The sequence below is a fragment of the Oenanthe melanoleuca genome, chromosome 2, assembly GCF_029582105.1.
Source record: "Oenanthe melanoleuca isolate GR-GAL-2019-014 chromosome 2, OMel1.0, whole genome shotgun sequence".
NCBI classification, from domain to species: Eukaryota; Metazoa; Chordata; class Aves; order Passeriformes; family Muscicapidae; genus Oenanthe; species Oenanthe melanoleuca.
This window is the reverse complement of record NC_079335.1, coordinates 125,837,808-125,856,317: the sequence shown is the minus strand read 5'-3', so window position 1 is coordinate 125,856,317 and position 18,510 is coordinate 125,837,808. Positions and strand designations below refer to the sequence as shown.

General features: G+C 39.6%; 1 protein-coding gene across 2 annotated transcripts in view; it reads right to left on the bottom strand.

The window, feature by feature from the left end:
- Window positions 1-5,150: 5,150 nt before the first annotated feature.
- Window positions 5,151-18,510, bottom strand: part of CDK6 (cyclin dependent kinase 6) — a 134,100-nt gene continuing 120,740 nt past the window's right edge. For both annotated transcript variants that reach the window (XM_056483231.1, XM_056483232.1), the window contains exon 8: window positions 5,151-17,738. In XM_056483231.1, coding sequence (XP_056339206.1) covers window positions 17,592-17,738 — 147 coding nt within the window. In that variant the 3' untranslated portion in view covers window positions 5,151-17,591. The remainder of the gene's footprint in view (window positions 17,739-18,510) is intronic.

Here is an 18,510-nt window from a genome sequence, read left to right as displayed (position 1 = left end):
GGCCACACAGCGCCGCCTGCCGGGGCCGCCGCGCCGGGCCGGCCCTCGCTGCCAGCGCCCGCCCCGCTCCGCCCAGAGCGGCCCCGGGGAGCGCGGCTGAGCCGGGGGACAGGGCGGGGGACTTCTGCGGCAGGGGACACAGAATCACAAAATGGGACCGGTAGGAAGCGGCCACATCATCTGGTCCAACCTTCCTCATTAAGCAGGGTCGTCTTAGAGCGCACGACAGAGGATTGTGTCCTGACGAGTCTTTAGTATCTCCAGTGAGGGAGACTCCACACCCTCTCTGGACAATGTGTTCCAGTGCTCGGTCACCTGCACATAAAGAAATTCTTCCTCATATTCAGGAGAAACTTCCTGTGCATCAGTTTCTGCCCATTGCCTCGTGTCCCATTGCTTGGCACCACTGAGAGGAGCCTGGATTCATACTCTCGGCATCCCCGTTTCAGATATTTATACACATTAATGAGGTCCCCTCTCAGCCTCTTCCTGAAACTGGACAGGTCCAGTTCCCTCAGCCTTTTCTCCCAAGAGAGATGCTTTTGTCCCTTCACGATCTTTGTAGCTTTTGGAAGGGGAGCAGGGGTGGCTCTGGAAGCCTGGAATGTAAACGTGCTCTGTATCCTGGGCTCTCGTCTGGAATCCGCCTCCCAGGAGGGGGCAGGATTTCGTGGGCAGAGGTTTGTCTCCCCTTGATCCATCTAGTGGTCAATTACAGAGGAACCGCGGTGTTCGTTTTTCCTTTTGCCTTCGGTATATGCATAGACCATGGTATTATGAAACAGCAGCCTGTCCTGACATAGAATTGGGCCAAATTTCGGCGGGAGAGAGGAGATAAGAAAAAGAGAAGGAAAAAAAAAAAAATTGTGTACTCATCCCTCGTTAGCCATCTGCACTGCAAAATAAAGCATTGTAATATCGGCAGGGTTAATATTACATTAGGTTAATGGAAGTGCTAAGACAAGTCCGGGAATTATTGGGATCTATTAATTCAGAATTTCAAATGTCCTTTTCTCAAAGCATTACCATTAAAAATTACTGCATGTTAGTCACAGCTTTGTAAAAATGGAGCAAAGTAATCACATGTTAATATGTTAATCATACCAAGCACAAATGAGTTTTGTTACTGAAATAGCTTTGCTGTCTTCATACTTGGGAAGAGCTGGAAAAATTGGTGAGCCCACAGGAATTTGTAATACCAAATTGCTTAGTAAAACCAAGAGCAGCCTGTGAGGAACTAGAAGGAAACTAAGGAAAGTGACTAGATTTGCAAGTGAAATTTGTTCAGCTGCAAATTAAATTTAGTGTTCAAAATTGCAAGATAGTGCATAAGGGAAATTTTATTCCTGAGAAAGGAGCTGGGATGTTCTAAAACAAGGACGGCTACTTTGGAAACACACCAGGCAGAAGTTCTCCCTGAGCTGCCTGCAACACTGGAGAAGTACATTGAAAACTAAAGAAATAAATTACATTAAAATACATACAAAATGAGATTAGGATTATTATAATAATAATCTATTATAATATCCATTCTGTGAAGCATGGTGAAGTCCTTTCCCCACATTCGTGTTCAGACCTTTCTGGAGTTACCCCAAGCAGCCCAGCTCCAGGTGGCTGCCCCATGGCACTGCACAGGAGTAGGCTGTCCCCAGTGCTGCGGCAGCCCCAGAGGCTCAAGGGTGGCCCCAAATTTGGAGCAGAGCTGTCTGTGGCTCTGGGGGCTCCAGCTCAGCTGCAGCAGCAGAGGTAATGCCTAGGCTGTGTCAAGTCTGCCAGGACAGAATGACTCTTCAGAAAGGTTTCAACCAAAGTTGAGCTAAGAGAATTTACACATCCCACGCTTTGTGCTGTGCAGCTTTGAGCCTGGTGCCTGGAAATAGAACGACTTGCCATGGCACAAAGGCAGGGGTGTAGGGTCCCTCCCTAGGCAGGCACCGGGGAGGAGGGAGTCCTCTTCTAGGCACTCCACAGTATTTTAATTAGATCCCAATTAGCTTTTCTTCCCTGGTCTGCAAATTTGAAAGTCCAGCCAGACAAATCAGGTTTCTAAAAATGGATGAAAATACTTAGGGAAAGGACTTCTGTGTACTAGGACACTAGAACATGACCTTGTTTACCAAAGGGATGGGAGGTGGAGGAGCAACACAACTGATGAGTTCAAGATGAGAACTCATACAGATACTGTAAAAAACTTACTTTCTGTTTTTCAGTAAATGGCAGGCAAATGATAGACAAAGAGAATGCATTTAGAATTATTTTTAAATGAACATTTGTTTCTATGGTGCTAACAGATGTGACATCTAGTGTCATCAGGTAATTCTGAGGCAAAGAATACAAGAACTTTTATGTGGGTAATAGGAAGAATAACATTTGTGCTTTTTCCTACCTTAGTAAAGTTTCCTTCCTTAATATTTTTGCTTACTGGGGTTTTTTTTCCCTTATAATTTTCTTTTCCATAATTGGGTCTTATGAACTCACCTTCTCACAGATGAGGGCTAGGAAGAAAATTCCCACGTGACAAATTTGTTCCATAACTGCAAGAAACTGTTATATTTTCTTCTGTGGTGTCTTGCTCTGAGGGCTATCAGAGAGAAAGCATCAGACAGCATCCAGATCCCTACGGCAGCTTTTATGCAATGTTACATATTTCCATTATTTCTTCTTCTTATCACAATTAGCTATGGCTAATATAGGTATTTGTGACTCTGGCTTCACTGCAGCTCACTTTGTGTCTGTCCCAGGCTGGGCTGCTGCTCATAATCTTAGAATGTGCTTAAAGACTAGTTTGGAATGTCACATAATATAAAGGTAGCTTTTTATTTGTCTGTGTCGCACCTGCCCTTTATGTAACTAATGCTTGTAAAAGGCTTTCACAGTTCCTTCAGGTTTCTAAGGGCAGCACAAAGCTTTGATTCTAAGTTAAAAATCCTTTGAGGCTTTAGGGTCTCATTAGCTTTGCAGTCATTTCTGCCAGCCTTCATCCAGAAGCTGACATCTCTTTGAATGCTTGAGCCGATAGTTTTTAGATTTCTGGATCTGGTGGCTCATTGTAGGTCACATTAGTAGAAAGTACTTGAATCCTGCTCTAAAGAGAACTTAATGAACTTTACCATCAGCTGAAGCTGTATTTAAAGTATTTCGATGAGGATTTTTTGGTTGAAGTATAACCAGAAAAAACGCAGTGTGTTTTGGAGCCTGATATGTCATTTTGTGTTTGACTCAAAACATATGCTTTTATTGTTTCTATATGCCCAGAAGTGTTTCTAGTCATATTTATTGCTGTGTTGATTTGGCACAGCCTGATTTTTGGTAGTGGGGGAGGGCCACTGAAGTGGCTTCTGTGAGAAGCTGCTAGAAGCTTCCACCGTGTCCAACAGAGCCAATCTCTGATGGCTCTGAAGATGGACATGCTGCTGGCCCAATTAGAGAGGTTGGTAATGCCTCTGAGATGGCATATTTGAGAAGAAAATCAAAACAGGGCTGGGCAGTTCTTTCCCAGGGGTGGTGAACTCTGCTGCAAGGGCAGCGGTGGCTTCTCCCTCCCAGCACCTCGCACGAAGGGAGGTGTTAAATGGTGCCAGTGCTTGTGGGCCCCCACGGCCTGCTCAGTGGTGGCAGGGCCACCTGGCCAGCAGTGAAAACGTAGTGAGTGACTCTGGCATGGAACCTAGGCAAGATGGACTCTTGGTGCTGCAGGATCCTGCAGGAATTTTGAATTGGAGGAGCTTGGTGGCAATGGTACCTACGGGCAGCAGGTTTTCTTCTAGTCAGAGAAGACAAGGATGTGAGAGCATGTGAGGGAAAACAACATGGTGGCACCAAGGTCAGTGGGAAAAGAAGGGCAGGAGGTGCTCCAAGGAGCTGGGATTCCTCTGCAGGCTGTTGTGAGTGAAGCAGCTGTGCCCCTGCAGACCATGAGGTCCACGGGGGATGCAGAAACCCACTCACAGCCCATGAGAAAAGCACTCACACCAGAGTGGGAGGATGCCAGAGAAAGTTGTGATCTAGTGGGAGACTTGAACTGGAGAGAGGGGCCCTTGCTTCCAGAGGCAGAGAGAGAGGGCCCTTGTTTCCAAACTAGAACAGCTTATCCCTAAAGGAACTGCACGCCATGGACAAGTGACCCACACAAAAACAGTTTTGAGAAGACTGTTTGTCCCTGTGAGGGACTCAGGTTGCAACAGTTTTGGCAAGACTGCTGCTTTTGAGATTGGAGCCATGCTGGAGAAGTTCACAGAGAACTGTCTCCCCTGGGAGGGACCCCATGGCATAGCAGAGGAAAGACTCCTCTCCCCGAGCGAACAAAAAAAGATCTCTGGTGACAAACTGACCAAACCCCCAGGCCCTGTATCCTTGCACTGTTGGAAGGAGGGAGCGGCAGGGGAGAAAAAAAGGTGTTTTAAAGGCTTATTTTACTTCTCACTATCCTCCTCTGACTTTGTTAATAATAAATTTAACATACAATTTTAAATTTGAACCTGTTTTGCCCTTGTAGTGTTTTCTCCCAGTGCTTATCTCAACTCATGAGCCCTTTGTCCATTTTTTCCCTCTCCTCTGCCTAAATGTCGCAGAAGAAGAGGATAAGGCTTTTGTGGGTGCCTGGCATTTGGCCAGTGCCAAACCATTACAATAACCAATCAGGAAAAAACATTCAATCAATAAAGTGCACTGAGCTCCTTAAAAGATGAAAACAGCAGAATCTTAGAGAATACAAAAATACCACGCACATTTAGCACCACAGTTGGATCAAGTAACATTTGGGAAAAACAGTGCATTTCATGGACAACTGAGAGCCATTATAGCTGAATTAAAGCACAGTTTGCCTAGACCAAAACAAAGATTTCAGTAAAAACAGACCAGTGAATCACACAGCATCCCCAGCAATTGCAGCAATATTTTGCCTTTGAAACAAAAAGTAAACTCTTAAGATTATCTAATTTTTAAAAATGGAATTCATCGTAGGTAAACAAAATACCTAGGAATGAATAATTGGGATAAATGAGGCTAGTTTTTTATAAAATTGATACACAGTAAGATGCTGGAAAGGGTGTGCATATGCTTATGTTTCTGTGTCTGGTTGTGTGTGTTTGTTGATTTTCTAGAATACACAGGGTGTTGAGAAATACACTTGGAAACATAAAAACTAGAAATCAATGTTGCTAATTTTCTGTATTTAATATACAATACTTACTGCATTTTTATTCATTTTACACTTTTAGATAAAAGAAAAATATAACTAGAAGGGTGAAGCAGTTTTAAATACAAAACTAATTTTTTGCCTTTTTACTTTTCAGTAATTTGGGAACTAAAGAGAACTAGACACTGTGAAAATTTTTATTATATTGATTTTCATACTGAACCCTCAGCACCCAACAATAAATACACAACTTTGCTTTTCTTGCACTGCCAGCAGCAAAACGTTCAGTTCCAAAGGACTGTAATTCTGATATAATACATTATTGATAACTTTCAGTGTGCCTTAATTTAATTCTGCTGTATTGACACATTAGTTTTGCAGTCAACCATCTTTACAAACCTGTAAAAGCTAAAGAATATGTTAATACGGTAAGGTGCATGCTCCGATGAACTTCAATGCAGTCAACGTAAAGTAGCCCCAGCTGAGGGTGTTCTTAAAGCAGAAAGCCCCATAGGGTGAAATTTGGGACACAGAGCAGGCATGCAGTTAGATCAAAGGGCTTTGTTTGAAAGCTTGCAAAGGGAGCTCTAGAGTGTCTGTTACTTCCCAACCATTCTGTACAGCAGAAACATACTTTTTCCCAATGTGTATATGGTAATCAGCAGCTGTGCAAGAAGAGGAGAGAGTCTGCAAGATTTCCTGTACAGCAATGGTGCAAGACTTCTACATACCACAGTTCACATGCTGCAGCCCCTTGATGTCATATTGATGACTAAAAGGTAAACCAGTACATTTGAGTAACAATTCAAGAAATTGCTGTTACATTTTTCTGTACCTCTGCAGGCGATACTGTATTTTACACATAGATGATTTTAATGCTGAATGCAAAGAATGTAAAGAACACTGACTAGTAACTATTAAGCACACAGAATAAAAAACAAAATGATGCACCTTTAAAAGAAACAGTAACACACGCACCTTTTCATGTTTGTACCCTGATTAAAAGAACATCATGAATTTCAAGTATGAAATGATACAGTGAAATCATGTCCTGTGAATAGGTATCAATGGTAGTCTAGGTAGTACAGTTTGCACTGTTAAGTAATTTTCCATCTTGCAAAACAGAATCCTACTGCATATGTAGGTAAAGTGACCTGAAATACTAAAACCTGACATGCTAACTGTTGCACTGGTATAGACTGATACAATGCCTTATTAGTCAACAGGACTATGCTGATTTTCACCAGCTGAATATATGCCCTAAGGTGAATGAAGAAATGTATTGCAAACCGCTTTGCATGCTTTCCTTGAATTATGGAATCCTAGACAACTCCAGAGCAAATGATATTTTATGACAAAAGTGGTGAAAAAAAGAGAGAAAAAAATAATCCTAACAGCATAGAGGCCGGGTTTTTTTTTTTTGGAGGGGGAGGGTTTTTTGTTTTTGTTGGTTGTGTTGTTAATTTTGGTTTATTTGTTTTGGTTTTTTTGTGAAATTATACTGAGAAATGAAGGTACTGAGAGAGATTTTGATTTGCTAACAGATGTTGGTCTGGTGTAATATCAATTAATAAAGTTACTCCGGATGTGTCTCAGAAGCTGTCGTCACTGTTCAAAGTATTCTGTAAACCTGAAACCACGAGTTTAATAATGCCTTTTGAGAACATAACGTATCTTGAAGATTCTTAAACCAGTATCTTGTGAGAGTTACAAACAGGCTTAACTTTATATGACTTCTGTTAATTAACTTCAGTGGGATTTGTCATGTGTAAGATAGGCACACACGGAGCAATAAGAACTGAATCTTATTTCTGATACATTTCTGTACCAGCATCCTGCTTTTCTCCACATATCCCAATGCCACTAAGAAGTGCAATTCTGACCTTTTCTATAAAAAAAGCAATGGATAGAAATTTTTAGAGAAGTAATGTAACTAGAGTTCAGATTTTTATCACACATTACAACTTACATAGTATTCTTGCTGATTTACTAAGCTTAAGTATCTTTATATATACCTGAGCTGCCCAACACTGAAATTTGCAGACTTACAAGGCCAAATTCTTCGTTTAATTTAACTGTAGTCAGTGAAATTACAATGAGAGTAAATCATGCTAAATGATTTTAAATACTTTGAATTCCAACCCTATTTCATGCAATTGTCCACGCACAAAAAAAAACCCAAAACAAACCACCACCTAAATTTGCTGCCTTTATGCTTTTGTTTAGGTAGCAATCTTACTTCAAGCCCAGATGGGCAACTTAATCACAGCAGAAAACTTTCTTCAGTTACAAGATGCTGCACAAACTTGACCTCTGGCTTAAGCATCTGGAATCAACAGATACCTGCCAGGCCATCCACAAACAAGCTAAAGCCAAAGGCAGCCTATGTAATGTTTTCTAATTTTAGTTTTTCAGACAACATCCCCCCACTATGTGTAAAATTAGCTCTACAATAGCATTTCTGAGTAATCTGGTTATTCCTTTACATATTAAAACAAACAAAAATGCTCTAAAGCATAAAAAATACTAAATCTGAACACATATACTACTCTGGTTGCAAAACTCAATGCACAGTATGATGCTTATGATTTTTTCAGACTGATCTATCTTCCTGCCTCTCTAAGAATCTAGCTTCACTTCAACAACCAAAATGTATACTAAATGCAAATAAACAATAAAGCAGCAAGACTCAACACATTTTTTTGCAACTACCCTTTCACAGGACTAATGTGTTTTCATACAAAATATTATACTACATTATAATAGCAATAATTTAGATTAATGTCAAATAACTTGAAGATAAATGTGTCCACATTTTCAATAAACACAGACCCCATTTACTGGTGTCTTGGTGCTGTTATTAACCATGTGTCCTCACAATTACAGTCAGTTACTAAAGGAAAGCCTTTTTCTGCAAATACTTTTTGTGAGCAACTATACTCACATGAGTAAGCCCTCTCTACTCTGTGGGACTGCTCAGATGAGGTACAGTATTCCTGTCTTTGCAGACTTAGGCCTTCAGACTGAAGTGTATCAAGCTAGTGAGGAAGTACAAATACACACTGTAACATAGAAAGCAGAAGACAGACATACAGATGAAAGCACCCTGTGATGCCTTTGGGAGTTATAATATAAACATCATTTCCAAAGTATACAGTTCCAACTTGTAACAACAGCATTTTGAGGATATATTTTTCCTTTAACTAGAGCATTCAAAGACATACTTTTAAAGCTGTTCAAAGTAATGCAGCAAAATATTATATTAACAATAAAATTCACATGAGATTCAAGGGCAGATATAGACCACTTAAATGAACTGGAATGAAATGGACCATAAATACATTAATCTGAATGCTTGTAAATATAAGGAAATTAAAGGCTACAAGGAACAAATTAATGTTTATCTGTGGGCTTGGTTTCAGTGCCAAAATGATACAGCATTGTGCAGAAAACAGATTCTATTGGCACCTCTATATTTTCCCTATCTTAAGTGTTTTAAAATGTGTTTCTTGCCCTAGCACATGAATGCCCTTACCTATGAATGGTGACTGGCTTAGAGTCCTTGAGACTCTTTCAGTCCATGTGTCAACTGGAACTGGCTCTCACTTCTTACCAAAAAGCACCATCACAATGTAAACTTTGCTCACATTGCTGTGACTCCAAGCGGGTTGTAGGAAGTGAGTTCAATCTCCTGGCAAAGAGATTTTGAACACTGTGGAGAATGACAGGTTTTTAACAGCACTTAATGGAAGGCAGATGCCGTGGATGTGGATGTTGAATTCTGTTTGTTGGAACTAAACAGAGACAACTTCACTCTCATGACCAGTGACACGACTCGAAGCTGAGTCAGGGAGGGTTTAAGTTGGACATCAGGAAAAGGTTCTTCACCCAGAGGGTGACTGGGCACTGGAACAGGCTCCCCAGGGAAGTGGTCACAGCACCAAGCCTGGTTCAGACAGAGATGTTGATGACAACACTCTTAGGCACACGGTGTGATTCTTGGAGTTGGACTCAATGATCCAACTCAGTATATTTTATGATTCCCTTAATATTGACCACCACAGAGTGATCAAAATTTTCAGACAGTGCTGCCCTTCTCTCTTTTTGAGATGGTGAACTATAAGGTAATGCTTTTCTTTTCAACTTACTACACACAATAGAAAGGACAATGGCAGTGAGAAGGTGAAATAAATCAGAACAAAACAAAGCTGGAATACCACAGGGTTGCTAGACATCTAAAGAAAAAAGGCCTCTAATCCCATGATGCTGCAATCCTTCTATCATGTTCTGATAGGTAACTTCAGTTCAAAATATGCATGGCAACCAATACTTTCACACAAGCACATCCCCCTTAAGCTTACATAAGCCACCTTCTACAGCCTCACATCCACAAACTTCTTGCCAGCATCCAATTTCTGATGTACATTTTGTTGTAGGTACAAGCCATGGTTACAGCCACCTTTCTTAAAAGGGACTCAAAGATAAAAATCTCTGCAAGAAATCATGGCAGGTTTTGGTCTTGCTAGAAAAACATTTATTTAACCAGCATGGGGACTGTTTCACAGTTGCTCCACCTCATGCTGGGAGGAATCCTCTTCCTGGGAATAGTGATCTTGGACAAGGCAAGAGGAAGTGGGCTTAGTGGTAGGAGGCTGGCATAGCTAGACTTGTATCCATCTACACCTTCTGTGTAATAGGGAATTATTGTGTGCTCTTGTAAAAATGTGCATCACAGACAGCTATTCAGGGATCATCTGTACTTAGTAAATGATCTTCTGAATTCAAAATTGTTTTGGCTGATCAGCTGAACATTATGTTCAATTTAATATATTCTAGCTATTGCTTTACTTGAACCAAAAAGTGTGAAAGTAGCACATGTTTTGCCATATTCTACTGTACCACTTCCCTGTTCCTAATGAGAAGCAGGGAAAATCTAGAGTACGAATCACTGGCTGGCCAAGACTGGAAGCTGCAGAGTGACAAGGCAGTAATTTAGCTCACAGGCACTTTGGTGGTAGTGGAAGCACCAGCAGATACAGATATAAATGACAGGTAATTGTCGATTTTCAATTTGCAGGAGGAGTCAACTTCTAATGCATAACACTGCACACTAATAGACACTGTTAGTGGCTCTCCTGCAGCAGAGCTGTACATTCTCCAATGTCTGCAGCTGAACTACAGGCACTGTCTCTCTGGACAGCTTCATCTGCTGTCAAGCTGTCTCATAAGGCTTTTTTTTATATCTACCCAGAAAAAGCTCAAGCTTATGCAAAATTTAAAATATAGAGCTGTTGCTATGATGAAGAAGAGCACTGGAACTCACAACTTGAGTTGGCCTAAGTATCTGGAACCAAAATCCCGTTCATGAGTCTTGCTTTATCATCTTATATAACAGGAGAAAACAAAACAACTGGAAAAAAGTCTTCCCCCTATGTTTATATGTAACTTTTCCATGTAGTCAGACTCACTTGCCAGCTCTCCTACTCTCTGCCCACTTTTTCTCTTCCCACCACATCACGATTTTCCTCCTTTATCTGGCTACTCAAAATTGATCCCAACATTAAAGAACTGGGGTTTTACTTTTTTTTAAAAGAGATGAGAATTAGCATAACATGATGTATGTGTAAAACATGAAATAAAATGAAGGGCTCCATATCGTTAAACATTGATTTCAAACCCTTTAGGAGTAATTGTACAAAGGAATCTGTCAGTCTGTGAAAATTCATTTTCCCTTCAGTGACAGAGACAGTCCTCTGTCTATCTTTAACATGCAAGCAAGAATCCATGTAAACAGTAGAAAATGTGGTTTTTTCAGGCATGTGGATGGGTTTAAGGTGCAGAAAGCTAACAGTATGAATGTGAATTTGGCTTGCTCAAAAATGGACAGTGAGCTTGAGAGCTTTGCAACACATCCTTGTAGACACCAAAGTAAATCACAAGTTTAACATGATGTGTTTTCCCATCTCCTTTCAAACAGTACAGGTTGCTTTAGTGCAAATGAACATTTAAGTGGTAGTTTGAATAAATTCATACATGGATACTTTTCTTCATAAAACCCTATAAACTTTGCAAAGTCAGTGAAAAAGTATCAGTTTCAATGCATATTTAATGCACATTGTTTGCATTTACATCTCTCACATCAAAAATATGCTCCTTTTCACTCACCCTGACAATATTTTCCACATAGTTCCCTAAAAATCTCCTTTCTAATCCTTACTAAGTGTCAGCTGTTTGTGGGTGCCTTTTTTTTTTTCTTTTTCAAAGAAGGCAGTCTCATCCTTTCTTGAAACAAAAAATCTGCTCTACTACAATCATCAACAATCCAAATACTATAGCAGAAGTTCTTTTTACTTTCTCTGGCCTTGCAAAAGTCTAACATGGGCTGGATCAAACCCATCAATATATCCCAACACAGAAAAAATATGTAATGTGAAGGGAAAGACTACATGGTTAAGGAGTTTCAATTTATCTTTTCTGTTTTGCACAGTCTTTCAGTGAAAGCTGGAAAACGGAATATTACAGAAGCTTCCACAGGACTTTTAAGTCACTAACTTTACTTACAGTGACCTTGGGTTTTCTGCCCAGAAAGCAAAAGGCTCATCTAAGAATGGTGCTGGTTAATTTTAGTTTCTTGTGAGTACATGAAGAACTGATGGTATCTACTCAGCCTGGAAAAATCACTTTTGAGAACAAGTTCCCACTTGATTCATTTCTGTTTGGGTGCCTATCACTGAATTAAAAACATACACATAATTTTTCAGGAATACTTTTTAATGGAAAAATATACGAGTTTCAAGATTTTGAGTGTTACAGCTAAAGTAATGATTTTCAGCTGGTTTCTCCAAGAGTCTAATGAGCCACTTTTCATATTATTTGTGCACACTACTCTTAAGTGGTCTTTATGGTTCTTACATTGTATATGTATATTGCATATCAGTATGCAATACTTGCTAAACTTCAAACTAAAGGGAAGAATCAACACTTGGCAAAAGTATACTTGTCAGTTTGTATGTCTACATCTTTCTTCTTTTAATGTCCTAGTTAATTAAAATCAATGAGAAAACTTCTGTTTTACACAAATTATTGAGAGTTCATGGTTACAGAGTCTAGTCCAGAAACCAGAATTATATTACAGCCATTATCTAATAATTTGCAAGATGCAGATAGATAGTAAAACAGCTCACAAATAAAACCTCCATTTGAGTCGTACAGCCTGTTAGACTGTTAAAATTGTAGTCATGTTTTTGTACATCTGAACTGTACTTGCACAAAAAAATGGATATGAAAATAAAACTTGGAAGCTTAAACATATAAAATCCCGTTTAATTTTCTAGAGATTGTTTCTGACTTTTTTCTTCATTGAAAGTAACCTGTATACTCAAGGCTTACGAATCAAAAGGAAGTAAAAGTATAGCTTATTGATAGTCAGTTATTGAAGAGTTCACCTCTCTGTGAAAGTAAAAATATATTTCTTAAATTTTCCTTCCACTACTGCAGTTTGGAAAAATGCTTTTTCTAACATACTAGTTTCAAGAAAATAATTTACACATTAAAAAAAGTGTGAAATTCTGTTACATCACAGAAGATCTTGATATTCAGAAGCAGTTTTGAAGCAATAAAATAAATATGTTAGGTTCCTAAGCTTGCAATCAATTCAAGCTTCAAGCATAAAACAGTAAAATCACTCAAATAGCCTAGTAACTTCTAATTCACATTGTATATAAAAGTCAATCTATTCCCAAACCTACTGTATATGAAAAATACTAGCCAAGTGGTTCTACAAAACAGAGTTCTTAGAATAAACTTCCTCATTATTCAAATGTGTCTTATACATGGAACATAATTAATTAATGTGGCCTTTTACACCAAACTGTGTGGTTTCTGATTCATGTATGTATTTGACAACTGATGTGTTTTCAGTTGTGAGTCAGGTAAGTGCTCCGAGTTTGCTGGCTAAGAGACCAAAACAGCATGTTTTCTCTTTGTTGTCCATATTAAAGTTGGTCTAATACCTAACAGCAGAAAGAATTATTTGTACAATAAAAAATGCTTCTCAAAGACAGTGAGCAAGCCTGTGAAAAGCAGCAAGGCACAATATTTTCTTCTTATTCACCAGAATAACCACTGAGTATAAAAACAAATAAGAGTTACCATGCTGGAAACCCTCCCCTATGCAGATGATGGTCAAATGCTGCAATTTAATGATTCCTTTCATCAAAAGGAATATAGCCCTAAATTTCTTTTTTTTTTTTGCAAACACAACAATGAAAACCAATAATTTTTTGGTGTGTTTTAGGACAGAAGCAACAGGAAAAGATGCTCTATTATTGATCATTGTGAACTAATAGGCTGAAAGAAACTTAGAGTGTAGGCACAGCCTACACAGAAAGATGCACAAATCCTATTTTTAGAATTTTACTAGCCACACAGATGGCAACACAGGGGTACACAAAACTAAGGCTAAGCAAGGAGGTGTGCACAGTTCTTGTCTCACCGCTGGTTTAGGCTGTGGGACTAAAAGAAGCAACATTAGTAATAGGAATGGAGGGGACATTGACACTGTGTAGCTAGTAAATTTGAAAGAATCTTGCTGGAAATAGCACCTGTGAGCATCACTGAAACCTGTTTACATAAGGGAGCTGAGGGAGATGAAGGGGAAGGCTGCTGTGAGCATGGACAGGGGAAAAGGAAAGGGCTGCACCAGATGGATTGCTATGGTTCAGCAATTAGCACTTCACTAGCTGGCTGTGGTGACTTTTTTCCTTGGCTATTGGGTCTGCTTTTTCTGCAGAATTATGTAGTAGTGGTTAAAAAAAAAAAAAAGGTTGGTGGGAGATAGAAATTTCTCCCTTCATTACTTAGAACACTCTGTTCTTTGCTAAGAAGAGTACAGTGCCTGGCTGTGGGTGTTCTAGGAGCTGTACTTAATATATCTTTTGTTATTCAGCATTTTTTAGCTGCTGTTGAACCACTCCTGTAGAAGAGAACACATACAGGCTTAGATATCACTAAGAAGAATTGCACTCTGAAGTCTTCTTTAGAGTTGTACAAAGAATTTTCATCACAGCACTTTCTTTTTCACTTACACAAGTCCTACATCCTACATGTACGGCAGTAATGAGTAAAGGTACTAAAATATTAGAGCTATACCAGTAATATAAGAAGAGCAAGGGCATGGGTTTGAGCACAGTCCCACAGCTGTCTGTGCTGTCTAATTATAAATATGATTCCTGGCATGGTATTAGCCAATGACAGTGCTTTGCCCAGCCAGAGAACAAGCTTTCTCAGTTTACTAGTGTAGGTGAAGCCCCACATGGTTTGGCAGGGAAGACTGGAATATGATTAAGCCTATGGCATGTCAAATGGAATTTCTTCCTCATGAGATCTGGAAAAGGAGGTAATTTGAAAAATTGTTGGTCCTTTAAATGCAGGCCCTTGCTACCACAAGGACCCCATTAGAGAAATATTTTCTCTAACCGTGCCAAGATTCTTAGATTTCTTGGTTTTGTTCCTGCCATTTCCACTGAGAAGATGTTCCAGAATGTGACCATTAATGCAGCCCTTTGCAAACTGTTCTCCTGAATACTCTCATTTATAACCTGATCCTACTATATTAGACAACATACAGCACCATGTTGCAGAGGGCTCTGCTTCTGACTCCATAAGCCAGCCCCTATTTTTCTCTGCTGCTTGCTTAGCTCTTTGATACTATGATTGGGAAATACAGCTCCAGTAGTTCAATTCTTGATGATTTCCACATTCTCATTAGTTTTTGGGCCAACACTAACCTTTGGCTTATTCTCTCCCCTCCTTTACTGTTTTTACCCTAATAATGTATCTACATTCAGCAACCATATTCTCTATTCTTTAGCTTTGCTAAGCTTAATAGAACAGATTCTGACATGGAACAGATGCACATTTCTATCTGAGAGTTTTAAGCCTGATTTAGAAAATATCATCTCCTCCTCTACATTTTCACCCTATATTAGTTGGTGGAGAGCTCTGGGACAGTTCCCTGAGCAGTTGCTGGGAAGCCACACCAGCTGAATGCCCTGATAAGGTACATATGATAGACAGCTCCACGCTAGGTAAAATGTGGAATGTGTTTGAAAGTGCGAAACTCCCTAAAAAACTTTTCTAATTGCTACTGTTGGAAGAGTATCCTGACTTTTGGCTCTGTTTGTTGTTCTACTTAGTGTTTAAAAATTTTTACCAATAAATTTCACTCTGGCCCATCCTTCTCTGTGAATGTTAAAAATTATTCACACTTGGGTCCACTAACCCATACAAGGAATAGGGTTGGGACAACACCAGTGCAGTGGATCTGCAGTTCCCTGGGTGTAGGAACAAAGAGAATCACAAAGGCAAAGCCAGGATTAGGTTTGCTGCTGTGACAGCTCCATGGCCTTCAGCTTCCTGCTCACAGAGCTTCCAAAATTCTGGTATTACGGATCTGTGATATCTCTGTGTGCAGATGCTTTGTGCCTGCTCTTGCCAGGCCTAATTTGCAACTTGCCTGTTCATGCTGGTTAAGTTTTGCATAGGCTCATTCTGGCTTAAAGAAAAGCACAGGACACTGCATGCAAGCATGCAAGTGGTCCTTTTAAATTCTGGCTTGTTTAAAGCAGACCTAATTTAACCATATATCACAAACTTAAATGTCTAACAGTAACAAAAAGCTTATGCAGGACACAGATAAGATCCACTTACTATCCTAGCAGTGGACATGACCCAGACAGTGCAGATACCTGAAATGGAGTTAACAGTGAAGTTCACCACAGGAGCGAGAGACCTGCCTGTAGAATGGCTACAAGTTCCCCTGTCACAACTGGAACAGTTATATTGCCCAACTCACTGCTAAGGACCTGCTTCTGCCAAGCATGCCATGGATGAGGATTTAATGCTGGCTCACCACCTAGACAAGATGAAATAGAGATGAGGAAGAGAGAAGCCTAAGGGACTGTCACAGGAGTAAGCAAAGCTGGCTGCCTCACTTAACATCAGTTGTACTCATTGGACCAACATTTTCCCCCAAGTCATGTTCAGGTAAATGCACTGAAGTCATGCTAGGGAACAGCTTTGATGGATTTAAAATATTTCTTTTTTCCCAGTACAGTATTAAAAAAATAAAAGTTTCTTTTCAAAATACTGAAAATATATTTTAGTTAAGGTAAAAATACTAAATATAAAAATTTCAGGTAATATTTAAAATAACTGTGCTATAAAGACAATTAAATTGCTTGGTTCTTTTGACATTCAAAAACGGCACATTAACCTTAGTGGAGAGGCATGTGCTGGTATCCCCACATGGTGGTTTAGGAGAGAAAGTCATGCATTTCTGCACAGAATACAAGCCTGCTTAGTAAGCAACATATGAGGGATTTTGAGCATTAATGTTATGCACCTGTGATGCATTGGGGGGTGTTGCAGGTAAGGCAGCACAGTATAGAGTACAATGCAGCACAAATACTTCTCCGTGCTTATTACAGGTATAGGATTCTCTGCTTCTGAACCACAAATATTTTTTCTGTTTTTGCTTTTGGCCAACAATGAGAACAGGTTGAAGGTGAAAATCTGTATTGATTTTCATTGGCTCTGCTCATGTCTTTGAGCTGGATATCAGAAAATTATTTGGAATGAGATGAAGAAAATATGCTTGCAGCTGTTTCCAGAAGGGAATAATGGGTTAGACGATGGACTAGAATGTGTCTGCATTTAAACACACAGAAAGACCATTTGGGAATTGAAACAGTAACAGGACAGTTCTTTGAAACATGCACACACAGCTAGGTAATAACTAGTTTGTGTATGAAAAAACCTAAAAGCTGAGACGTTTATTATGATCATCATCATCACTGTTAAAATTTTTATAGAGCAACAAAATGATAAATTAATTCATCCAAGTTTTCAAGTGGGGAAGCACCTGCATTTATGTTATGAATGAACAGTAGCTGGATGTGTTAGCACATGTATCAGTTAACTGTAGGCTGCAGAGATCTGGTATTTCAATGCCATCCTTTAAATGTCACAGAATAATAATAATAAAGTACCAAATCATGCTTCAGCAGCTAGAGAGAGAGAGAGATTGCATCATATTTTGGCAGTGACTCGATCATCAAACACTGGCAGCATTCAATATTAGAAGGATAAAATGGCAGCAAAACCGGTCAGCAGCTTCTCTTCGTCTGGAGTTTTCCCAGGTAGATAAACAAAACAAAAACAAAACAAACATAAAGCTGCAACAGGAGCAGGTCAAAGCCCTGGCCCTTGCATTGATCTGATAAAAGTAAACTAGATTCATTTCCATGGATAAGCACATCACAATCCCAAAATAAAAGATAAGTGCATAAAACCTCCAAATAATGATCTCACTAGGACAGCTACGTGGTTTGAAGGGACAGTGGCCTTGTCAGCTACATGTCTTGTTCATTTATGGTTCATCTTCAGTCAGCACTTATGATGCATTCACCTCACTGGAGTTTTGGCTGGATGACACGTGACAGTCCAGATTCTCCTTGAATTTCTCCAGATCATGGAAATATGGGTGAGAGAGGGCAACATATGCAGATATTCTCTTGGCTGGGTTGAATGCTAAGCATTTCTGAAAGTATGAAAAGAAGTTAGTTTTAACTAAAATGTACAGCTAACAGTGCTATCATTGCATACACCCATTAATGCATATCACCTTCAGTTTATGATTGGTATGAGACAAAACAGGGTCTCAGAAGGTGGTGCACAATGACCATCCATATTAAAACAAGCAGTGGGGTCACAGTGTAAGAGTACGGCTACCTCAGAAATTACATGATAGAAAAATCAAGTATTCACAGTTTATGAAATCCCAGAATACAGGTTTTCTTGAATTTACATGCACAGGACAGCCTTCACCTGCTTACATTGTGTGTTCAGTTTCTTCCTCTTCTTCCTAGTTGCACTTTGGTGGCCTTCCTACCAGATCTGTATTCCAGCCTTTGTCCAGCCAGCACTAAAATCTCTACCCCAGCCTTGCATTTATACCTTGTTCTTTTATGTCATTCACCTCCATGTATTATTCTTCCTAATATTGTTCTCTAACCAATTCCTAGTCCTACTTTCTTTTCTTGTATCAGAACTTCTATCATTTAACTTCTGAAATTTAATTCAGTGACTTCCAGTTCTATTCTCCCCTTTCATCTGTGGCTCCCAGTCATTATCTCTTTGCCTAGCAGGAACAGATTTCTTTCCTACCTCACCTTCTATGCAGACATATTTATTTTTTTCCTCTCTCCCTCCCTCCCATCATGCCTCACACTCACTGTGCCCTCAGCCATATATTATTCCTTGTTGTTTTCAGAATCTAATTCTTGTCCCATATCTTGTCCCACCATTTTTGT